This window comes from Gracilinanus agilis, chromosome 3 (genome assembly GCF_016433145.1).
Source record: "Gracilinanus agilis isolate LMUSP501 chromosome 3, AgileGrace, whole genome shotgun sequence".
NCBI lineage: Eukaryota > Metazoa > Chordata > Mammalia > Didelphimorphia > Didelphidae > Gracilinanus > Gracilinanus agilis.
In genome coordinates this window covers 72,195,515-72,207,038 of record NC_058132.1, presented here as the reverse complement: position 1 = coordinate 72,207,038, position 11,524 = coordinate 72,195,515, and the positions used below count along the sequence as shown (strand labels likewise).

At 45.2% G+C, this 11,524-nt stretch overlaps 1 protein-coding gene across 1 annotated transcript; it reads right to left on the bottom strand.

Moving 5' to 3' along the window:
• Nucleotides 1–1,798: 1,798 nt before the first annotated feature.
• On the bottom strand, nt 1,799–5,851 carry GUCA2A (guanylate cyclase activator 2A). The gene is made up of 3 exons (XM_044671425.1): nt 5,780–5,851; nt 2,351–2,531; nt 1,799–1,863 (listed from the first exon to the last, which is right to left on the bottom strand). Exons 1-3 carry the CDS (start codon nt 5,849–5,851, stop codon nt 1,799–1,801), a joined length of 318 nt encoding a protein of 105 aa, XP_044527360.1.
• Nucleotides 5,852–11,524: the final 5,673 nt, after the last annotated feature.

Genomic DNA, 11,524 nt, shown 5'->3' with positions numbered 1-11,524 from the left:
ATTTCATGAGAGCCGTACAGTGCTCACAGTGCGCGCTCCTGTAATAGCGCCTGAAAAAAATTGACTTTATGGCTCCTGCAGAAAGAGCCGTATCTGTCCCTCAAAAGAGCCAGATATGGCTCGAGAGCCATACGTGGCCGACCCCTGCTCTAGACAGACCAGGCTTCCATGAAAGCCTTGAAGGACAAGTGCAGAAATTGAATTAAACCAACCATAACATCCTATAAAGACAGTTCAAATCCCAGTTCTTCCACTAACTGTAGGTCTGGGCAAATCCCTTACCTTCTCTGACCTTGGTTTCCTTCATTTGTAAAATGACAAAGATTGAACTTCGATTATCTCTAAGGTCTCTTCCAAACTCTTGTATTCTAGGAATCTAAGAATTTATTTCATAGGCCTTCAGGCAATCAACCTGGACAAAAGGAAATGGACAACATTCAAGGCTATCTATGTCTTTCTCTTATTAGAGACTTCCAAAAGGGCAAAGATAGGAATCGTCAAAAAGTCCTGAAACCCACACTTGAATCTTTGAGGCTAGAGAAGAAGGTGCCTGTGCTCTGAGAGAGGGCAGACAGGGAGCAGGCAGCTGCAGGATAGGAAGACCAGAGGGGACAGAGGGACCTGGGGGCTCATAGGAAGAAGCAGGTTCAGGGAGAGAAGTCCCAGATATCTGTCCAGCAGATAGAGTAGTGATGACCACCTGCATCTCCTTGAGGATCACCCCAGGGATACCTCTGTTTAGATTCTACACTGATTCAGACACCCTGTTTTATTGTTCGGGGTTTAGTCACAGTGGTTGGGTTGGGTTGCTCTGTTGTCTTTATCTCTGGCCTCTCTAAACATCAAAGCTTTGTGTACCGTTTGTCAAAGGGAAGAAGGCTTTCTCACCTATTGATCAGTATAGAGGAGACAGGTGCTTGTATGTGAACATGGTGTGGTCAGCATCTGGCTAGCCTGGGACCTAGTAAGAGCCAGTGAGGAAAGTCAGGGCTGTCTGTGGCCATATGGCCCCTTCTGCCTGAGAGGGCCTTGGATTCCAAGGGTTGGAGCCAGGGTGAATGAAGTCACCAAGGCTTTATCCCTGGGTGCTGACCTCCAGGGACTATGTTTCTTCTTGCCAGCAGATCTCCCCAGCTCGGACCATGCACCATGCTCATGGTCCCCACTCCAATACAACAGGACTACCTCAACTTCCTCAATAATCCACACCTCCGTCCTTCTTCCTCTACCTCTGGATCCCATCCCCAGACTCTCCCAGGAGACTGGGAGTTTGTGTGATTGGCAATGCTGAAGGGAAATCCATCAGTCCTCCCCCAGGATAACTGCACCAGGCTGGGTGGCGTCCACAGGTTATTCCAGCTAATGCATTTACCGCAGGCAAGGGAATTTCTCCTTTCAGTTCTGGGACTTCCCCCCAACACAAACACTGAGACCATAATAATCCAGAAGCTAGGTTTATTAAGGAAGCAGGTCAGTCAAAGATGCAAGCTGTGGCACCGGGGACCTGAGCCGTGTCTCCTCCCCCACTCCAGTCCCCCCCAACCGTGCCCTCTGCCTCCGCAGTGATCCCAGATGGTGGCGCTAAGGAGATCTGCCCTGGGGTGGAGGAACGTGTCTCTGCCGGTAGCTGGATGGCATCCTGGGCAGAGGGGCATTGGGGAGGACACGTAAGTCCTTTTCGCCATGACTCCTACGGCGAACTGCGGACAAGAGGCACATCTAGGGCCCAGACAGCAACAAGGTGGGGCAGAAGCAGAGTTGAAGGGCAGAAGTGAGGAATGAAATCGCAGCCCTTCGACTAACAGCCCGCACAGGCAGCGAAGGCGCAGATCTCACACGTGTGCGAGTCCTCAGCGATGGCTCCTGAACAAATAAGGCAGAAGAACGGGGCTCTGCAGGTCCCTCTCGACATCTCCCGCCCTCCACCCCTCAGCCGAGAGTCTTGGCACCCAACCCCTGCCCACTCCCCAAAGGCATCCAGGTCTAGGCCCGGCTCCCAACCTCAGCTCAGCTCCACCCAGGTGCTGCCCTTGGAGGGACTTAAATGGAGGGGCTTCCGCTCCAACCCTCTCTTTGCAAAGCTGCCTATCGGGGCAGAGCCCCTGAAAATGTTATTATTCCGCAGGGTCACCCCTAAAAACATGCTGAAGGAGAACCGAGCTACTCCCAAGGCCCAAAAAGAGGAGAAGCGGACTAGAAAGCGCAGGCCAATAAGAGCTGAACCCTAGCTTCGAGTTCCACCAATCAGAGAAGCAACATCCCAAAAGTTGGCCAATCAATACTCAGCTAGCCCCAATCTTCTCTGAAGGACAGCGTCCCTAGCGCCCCAATCTGAGAAAAGGCTACTTGCCCAGCCTCTGGAAAGCCTGGGCTGCATCTGGGCGGTCGCAGATGGGTTTCAAGTCCTTGGGAAGATCCGGGTGGGCGCACAAATGGACCCCATAGTGCTGGGCCGAGCGGCTCCTCATCCCGCTCTGCTGCAGGTCCTTGAGTTTCTTCACAGACTCCAGGGGGTAGGAGAAGTCTCCATCCTGAAAGGAAGCCAGCAGGAGCATCCTCCATTGCTGTTCTCTGAGCTGATTCCTCATCCCTCCAGGGCCCATCCCAAACCCTTCCCTAATTTGCTCCATTCTGCTCAGGGTAAAATCATAGGCCTTACCTCAAGCCAAGGACCCTGGCATCCAGAGGGAAGGAAGGAGAAACTACAGAGCCTTAACTTCTCCCTGCCTGAGAGGGACCTCAGCTAGATCAAAGAATTTAGAATTGGGAGGGATCTTAGAGCTCATCAAGTCTTCCCCTTTCATTTTACAGATGAGGAAACTGAGGCCAGAGAAATAAAATGTTAATTAAATTCAATTAAATTCGCATTATGCAGGTAGGAGTTATGGTCAGGATTCATTCACGTCATTCAGCAGGGAGGTCCTGCAATACCCAATTCAGGGTCCTTTTCAGTACTCTGGGCAGCTTCCTGGCTAGTGGGAAGAATACTCATTTAGTCCCCCTTTAGGGACCAGGGTTGGGTTTTTTGTTTATTTGTTTTCTTTTACTTTTAAGACTTTCGATAATCTTAGGCAAGTCACTACCTTTATTTGGGTCTCTTTTTTTCCTTATTGGTAAAATGAAGGACTAGCTGGCTTCCAAGGTCCCTATCAGGTTTAAATTCCATGATCTTCTAATCCAGGCCAAATATCCTCCTTTGAGAGGGAGCTACCCAGCTTCTTGGGATACTTTTAATGATAGAGAGTTTGCTGCCTCAGGAGACAGCCCATCCAATAAATTTAATCTATCAGAGTTGTCTCAGAGAGAGTAAATAAGCAGCTGGACATCTCTTACACCCCAGGAAAGGGGTCCACCCTTCCTCCCATCCTAACAGAGCCTAGCTCACAGCTGTACCAACAGACACCCTGCCTGACCCCAGCTTCAGCCCAGGGTCCTGCTGTTGTTTGTGAAGTAATAAAAAAAAACTACCAGGAAGCAATGATAGTGGAGCAGAACCACTGTCACTGTCCGGCTGTGCCACCAGGCTGGCCCTGTCCTCTTCCCCCTCCCCACCCCTCTCACTCCCGAATCCCTACTCCTACTACATTCAGTGGCTGGGCTCTGATGCTCCTAAACTTTCCTCTTTCTCTTCCAACTCATCCAGCCCAAGGACTTTCAACTTCTTTCACATCCCCTGGAGTTCGGGTGCTCCTCTTCTCTAGGGTTCCCTTAATAAACTAACTCAGGCTGAGGTATCAGTGGATATAAAGTTCTCCCAGCTATGGGTTTCTTGTTAAAAGGAATCTTCCGGGTCCTAAAGGCATAATGCCAACCCTCTCCCCAAAAAAGAAAACTAAAAATAAATGATGCCGTGATAATGATTTTACAATTTAATTGTATAAAATCTAAGAGTGAATGCAATTTCTCCTATTGTTGGGGGCATTAAAAGGTTAAGTCATAAGGTTAGTGTGGACCAGAGACTGGACTTTTATCTGAGCCCTCTCCCTCTCCTCTCTTCTCTCTCCCTTCTCCATCAGTCAGAACTTAAACCTAGAACTTTCCAGACTCCATGGCCATACTGTCTCTTGGAATATGTATTCTATGTAATCCAACATATTTGTGTAACTATAAATGTATTTAAATAGATATGCAGTTATATGTGTATAAAACTGAGATAACTGATATGTAGCTATATAACATCAGCTCTCACTATTTATTATTGTTAACACATATTTTTTTCTAAAGCATCTTAAAGTTTAAGGGGAAAGAGATGTTGGATGAGAGGAACAGACTCCCCCAACAGATCAAAGAGCCAGCAAGAATGTGGGATGGTCACTAGGTCTCCACTCCTCCATCCGTGCCACACTGCAACCCTCCAAGTGATTGTCTTGATTTCTTAAACCCTTCCCTTCTCATTTAGTATCATTTCTAAGATGGAAGAGTAGCAAGGGCTAGGTAATTGGGGTTAAGTGCCTTGCCCAAGATTACCCAGCTAGGAAGTGTCTGAATCCAGATTTGAACCCAGGTCCTTCCAACTCCAGGCCTGGCACTCTATCCACTGTATTATGTAGCTGCCTCTATTGTCCTGATTTTTCTGATCTGCAAAGGATGCAAAGGAGCCTTTCTCGGAGCACTGTGGGAAAGTTCTTTCTTGTATCTACCTCTTGTCTCTCCTGCTGCATGCATTTGTAGCTCTATCTTCTGCACTGTCCCTGCCCCAGGAAAGAACAGCTTTCTCTTGAGGCTCTTCTCTCTCCCTGACTCCTTCCCACTGCCCTCCCTCCCAGGTTCAAAGTAGATGGTGAGCTCCAAGAAAGCAAAGCCTGTGCTTCATTCTCTCTTCCCCATCTGGAGCTGAGCCCAGGTTCCAGTCCCATCTTAAGGGCTGAATATAGGATACTACATTTGATTAAAATTGAACAGACTGGAATTAAATTAGATCTATTGAGAAAATAGCTGGATATGTGATAGGGCTGGTGTCTAAAGGGGAAGTGGAGTCGGAGGAAAAACAGATTCAGGCCAGGACCTTGGCTCTCCCTTTCAGATCAGGAAAAGGGTTTCTGACCCCAGAGCCTAGGAGAGAGAATAACCCCTTCTAACATGGGGGCTTCTTGCTTAAGGAGATGAGATGACAAGAGTTTGGGAGACCAGGGCTGGAGATGGGTAATCAGAGCAGAACACAATTCCTGCATGGATTGGCAAAGGCTTGACCTAAAGAAGATAGGATAAAGCCAAGTAGACAGCCCGGAGAGATAAGAGCGTTGGACTTGGGGACCTGAGTCAAATCTTCTGTCACTCCCTGACTCTGTGATCCTGGCCCTGTGTTTTCTCACCTGTGTCATGAGGGTATCAGGCTTGGATGGCTTCTAAGGTCCTTTCCAGCCCTGAATCAATGACTCCACCATGACATAAGAGTTGTCTTTGCTAGCTGAAAGCCTATGGGGCTTATTGAACCACTGGATCTCAGAGCTCAGAGGAAGCTCAGAAGTCATCTGGTTCCACCCATACACAAAAAATCCTCCTGCAGCATCCATGAAAAAAGGGAGAATAGAACTAGATGGGGCCAGCACAGGAATTATACAGAGTACAACATAAGGAAAAACTTCCTAACTAATGCCAGCAAGTAGTGAGTTCCCCATTCCTAGATGCCACCTGTGTGGCTCTATTGTAGAGGAATCTCCTTCACATGTAATTTGGGCTAGATTCCACTCTAATTACCCTTACCCAGAGCCCTTCCAATGCTAAAATTTTAGGGTTCTAGGCCAATGAAAAAGGCTATGGCTGGAGGAAAAGAACTCACCTGGACTGTGACACTGCCAGCCAGTGTGATCAGCCCACAGAGGCACAAAGCGGACAGGAGAAGGATATTCATGGCGGCTGAGGGCTCAGGTGCTTCTGCTTGTAGGCCCCACCTAGCACCTTTTTAAAGGGTGCTGCGGTTATTGAGTAACCCTATGGCCTTCGTCACCCACTTATCTATCAGAATTGGGCCTTATCTGATAAGAGTTGGCAGAGATAAAGGAAATGGGTGATAGGAGCTAGGAAGCCTGGGCACCCCTAGAATCAAACTTAAGTACCCCCTTCCCCTGGAAGCCTCCAGAATCTATTCCTAACAAGATTGAGGAAGTCATCTCCCCAGAGATGGATGGTCTCCAAACTTTTGATTAGAAATCCCATCAATAAAAAAAGCACGTACCTCCTATACCTGGATATTTGTTTAAGTATATGATGTACGACTATACTAAAAATTATATGTTATAAGACATATACGCAGCCAATAGAAAGTTAGAAGGATGAGATAAAGATTAAATATTTGATCCAGGATAAGACACCACTGGAGTTTACTGAGGAAAAGAATAATATTGTTAAACCCATACTTAAGGGAAATTACTTTGAGAGCTATAGAGAGAGGAGAAACTGGAGGCCCAGGAAATCATAAAGACTTGGATCTGCCTTCCAGACTGCTCAGATTCTTTGAACGCAGCAAAGATTTTCCTATTTCCACTGTTTTGCTTAAGGTTGTTTTTCACCTGGAAGAAACTCCATTCTTTTCTGGTGAAACCTTATCCATCCATCAGCTTAAATGCCTTCAATTCCTCCAGGAAGCCTTTCCTCATCTCCCCAGCTAGAACTGATCTCTCCTGCCTCTGTAGCATTTATTCATTGCTTGCCTCACTACACTGCGCCTTGTGATATAATTTTATATGTATAAATAACACAAATGGTGGGTTAATTCTGCAAAGTGAAGCTTCTATATCGGGTTCCAGAGGTAACCTGGGTATCTGTACTTGTAACACTATCGTTCAGAACCACAGCCCCCGCTGGTGTGCTTTCCATTAAAAGTCATGACAGTAGACACAGGGAGCTTTCAGCAAAGGTATTCATTTAGAAGGCATAGCATGAATAGTGGATGCAAACCATTTCCCATAAACCTGGGGTGCACCCTCCCAGCCAGGAGGTGCCCAAGACAAGAGTGGCCTCAAACATGGAAGGTGAGCATGGTGAGGGTTACTCGTGGGATACCCATGTGGCAAAGCCTGGGGTCTATAAGTCCTTTCTCTTCCCGTAGAATCTTTCTGCAGCTGCCTGTGGTAGAGGCTCTCTCCTGGGAAAGTCATGCAGCTGGGCTCCTGGTTTCTGCTTCTCTCTGCAGTTCAACTCTCGATGGACAGGGAGAGCTTCTGGAAGCTTCTTGCCTTGGATAATTGTCTCTGTCTCTGTGTGTGTCTGCAATGTGTGTTCCTATTCCCCACTGGATGCATGCAGTGGCTCCTATTGGCTCCTTTTAAAAAAGCTACATGCCCTCTGTAAGGGAGGAGGGGTGTAAAAGAAATTCTCTCCTCTCTACAGATGCCCTCAAAGGCATGCAATCAATCCTCTCCAAACCTCTGTAGAGGCACAAGGTAGAGTCACCCCAAAGAGCAACATGTGGGAAAAGACCAGGAAGGGAGGGGAGAGACCGGCTCAGCTTGCTAGAGGTTGGGGTGAATTGGCCTAGTGCTGAGTGGACACTATGGAGGTTTCAGGGAAGTGAGAAGCCTTAATGATACAGAATCTTCAAAGCCATAGCCAAAGAGTACCTGGTTTCCTTCCCCATCCTAGCTTCTCCTCCTAGCCATGTCCTCAGTCTCCATCTCTCCTTATCCCACTCCCCCTCATCTCCAGATCACACTAGATTCAGAGACCTTCCCTCTCTCCCCTCCCTCACTACTCCCTTGATCTTTCTAGCCCTAGTACTCTGGAGAAAGAGCTGTCACTGGGAAAAGATTGAAGGGAACAGGAGAGAAAGCAGTCAGTGTGTAGCAGCCATTTCCCCAGGGAGAACATGGGGAGGAGAGGGAAGCCCCTTCGCTGCTTTGTGCTAGATGTCAGTACTTTCCATTTCTGTTAGTCAGTCAACAAAAATGTATTAAGAGCTTATCCTGTGCTAAGCACTGTGCTTTGCAAAAAAGATCTTTTACAAAGATTTCCAGCTTACATGGCCATACAATTTCCAGTAATCATTTTCTGACATTTCGTGGTCCATGTTCTCTCCCCTACTTCCACTTTTCCCACTTCCTCAAGACGTCAAATGACCCGTTATAGGTTGTACGTGTGTTAATATGCAATACGTATTTCCGCATTCATCATATTGTAAAAGAAGACACATATGTCTTATATGAAGGAAAAATTCAGGAGGAAACAAAATGAAGAATGACATGCTTCAGTCTGCATTCAGACTCCGTCAGTTCCCTCTGTAGCAATGGAGAGAGCCTTTTTTGTTATTATGACTCCCTTGCAGTTGTCCTGGATTCTTGTATTGATGATAACAGTGAAGTCATTTACAATCGATCTTCATGCTTCATTGCCGTTATGGTGTACGACATTCTCCTGATCCTGCTCACTTTACTCTGCATCATTTCATACAAGTCTTTCCAGGTTGTTGTTTTTTTAGCATCTTGTTAAGCAATAGTATTGTGTCACACGCATATACCACAATTTGTTCAGCCATTCCTCAATTGATGGGCATCCTTTCAGTTTCCATTTCTTTGCTAACACAAAGAGAGCCTCTATAAATATTTTTGTACAAGTCCTTTCCCCTTCTCTTTGATCTCTTTGGTATATAGACTTAGAAGTCGTACTGCAGGGTTTGCACAGTTTGAAGGCCCTTTGGGAATGGTTCCAAATAGCTTTCCAGAATGGTTGTATCAGTTCACAGCTCCACCAACAGTGTATTGGGGGGGGGGGGCAGGGTGGCTCAGTGGATTGATAGCCAGGCCCAGAGACGGGAAGTCCTGGGTTCAAATTTAGCCTCAGACACTTCCTAGCTGTGTGACCCTGGGCAAGTCACTTAACCTCCATTGCCCACCCTTACCACTCTTCTGCCTTGGAACCAATACCCAGTATTGATTCCAAGACGGAAGGTAAGGGTTAAAAAAAACAAACAGTGTCTTAGGGTCCGTTTTTCCACATCTCCTCCAACATTGATCATATCCCTTTTTTGTTGTGTTAACCAGTCTGATAGGTGTGAGGTGGTACTTCAGAGTTGTTTTAATTTGCATTTCTCATAGTAGTTTGGAGCATTTTTTATACAACTAAAGATTGTTTTAATTTCTTCATCTGAAAATTCATATCCTTTGATCACTTGTCAATTGAGAAATGCTTTGCATTCTTATAAATTGACTCCGTTCTCTATATAGTTGAGAAATGAAGCCTTTGTCAGAGACACTCGCTATAATTTTTCCCCAGTTTGTTGTTTCCATTCTAATCTTGGTTGCATTGGTTTTATTTGTGCAAAAACTTTTCAATTTAATGTTATCAGCATTATATAATGTTCTCATTGTCTTATTTGGACATAAATTCTTTCTTTTCCCATAGACCTGACAGGTAAAGTATTCTCTGCTCCTCTAATTTGTTTCTAGTTTAACCCTTTATCCCTACATTTTCTTCTCCAGCTCATTTCACAGATGAGGAAAGTAAGGCTTTGTATTTCATAATGTTAACATTCATCTCATTTGAACCTACTGATATCCTGGTTATAAATGAGGAAACTGAGGCTAAAGGAAGTCACAAGTGACTTGCCCAGGATCCCACAGCTAGTATTCAAGGGGGTAAAGAATTCCAGTCACAGAGAGTGCAGCAGATACAAAGTCACGGATTCTGTGTTTGAGGAACAGCAAGTAGGCTAGTAGGAAATTAAAGTGTAAAAAATACAGGAAAGATAGAAAGGGGCCAAGTTGTGAAGAGCTTCAAATGCCAAAGAAAATCTTATCTTTAATCTGGGGGTAGTGGGACAGTGTTAGAGTTCACTGTGCAAAGGGATGACTTGATCAAACCTATTTTTTATAAAAATGTCCTGGATTCCAGCTGAGTTGTGTTTTCCTTCTGTAATTTAGTAACAGACTCCTCCAATGAATATCCCAGTCTTGCTTCCAGACCCCACAGTAAAAAACAAAAGCTAAGTGAGCAAAGAGAAGGGAGGAGATCAGAGAGCCTGGCAGTGCCTGGCAGAGATGCCAGCCCCTGCTTTTTTGAAGCTGATGACAAAACAATGCTTTGGATAAGGGTGCGCCCTTCTACAGTGGACTAATGCATCAAGAGGCTTTTGGATCTGAGAAGGAAAAGAAGCAAGAATTAGCCCACCGTGCTCCTCTCTTGAATGTATTTTAAAAGCCCAAACTCAACCAACCAAAAACTCCCTCACACATATAAACTTTTGGATTTGCAACTAGCACATGATATAGCATAGTGATTCCCAACTTCTTGGACTGTAGGGGCCACAGTAGCATAGTATAGTGGAAAGTATGTTGGGCTTGGAGTCAAAAGACCTGGGTTCTAATTCTTTTTTTTAACACTTACCTTCCATCTTGGAGTCAATACTGTGTATTGGCTCCAAGGCAGAAGAGTGGTAAGGGTAGGCAATGGGGGTCAAGTGACTTGCCCAGGGTCACACAGCTGGGAAGTGTCTGAGGTCAGATTTGAACCTAGGACCTCCCATCTCTAGGCCTGGTTCTCAATCCACTGAGCTACCCAGCTGCCCCCTCTGGGTTCTATTTCTGACTAAGGCTTTCATCATTTTTAGATCTGGAGGGGAATTTGGAGGCCATCTATCTAGTTCAGCCCCCTTCATTTTATAGATGAAGAAAATGAGGCCCAATGAAATTAAGTGACTAGGCCAAGATCATGTAAGTAACAAGCATTTGGAGAAAGATGTGAGTCCAAGTCTATTTACTCCAGATTTGGTGCTTTCTAACACTGCCCCTACACACACACACACACACACACACACACACACACACACAATTATACCATGTGAGACCTTAGAAAAAATGCTTAAATTTTTAGGCTTCATCTGTATAATGAGGAGGTTTAATGGCATGATCTCTAAGGCTCTTTCTAACTTTTGACCTATTATCCTCTGATATGAATACAATCATACATTAGAATTCATTAATTTAAGAAATATGCAACAACCTCAAATTGCTATGAATTTGAGGAAGCATAAAGGAAATAGAGACCAATCTGCAATTTCAGTGGGATAAAGAACCCCATTTCCTACTGCTATATTCATGTTGCTATCTTGTGTAGACCTTAGAATCTTAGAGTTGCTTAGAGTACCAAGAAGTTGTGTCACATAAGGTCTTACAACCATATGTTTCAGGGGCATGATTTGAACTCAGTTCTCCGCCCACTATGTCAGGCTGCCTCTATGAATTTGGTAATGGTTTAAAGTGAATTTGCATCTATCCATTACAATAACATCTAGATACATTTGTAAAATGAGTACATAGAAGAAGTGTTGGGCAGCACTTCATCAGTCTACAGAAAGTAAGCCTGCTTATTTCTTGCACTGAATGGCAATGCATATAGGCTGATGAATTTGATTTTCTTTCCTAGCAACATTCTAGAGGACATTATTAAAGGGACGGTTTATGAACACTTTGAAACAAAAGGCATGATCACTAGAATCCATCATGGGTTTATCAAAAAACAAGCTATGCTAAGTTAATTCCATGTCCTTGATGGACAGGATTACCAGACAGAAAGATCGAAGAAATAATATTGA

Coding starts and splice junctions, on each gene's coding strand:
- GUCA2A (XM_044671425.1), bottom strand. CDS start 5,851: ATGAATATCCTTCTCCTGTCCGCTTTGTGCCTCTGTGGGCTGATCACA. Junction 2,532..5,779: donor CTGGCAGTGTCACAGTCCAG/GTGAGTTCTTTT, acceptor GCTTCCTTTCAG/GATGGAGACTTCTCCTACCC. Junction 1,864..2,350: donor CCAGGCTTTCCAGAGGCTGG/GCAAGTAGCCTT, acceptor TTATTTGTTCAG/GAGCCATCGCTGAGGACTCG.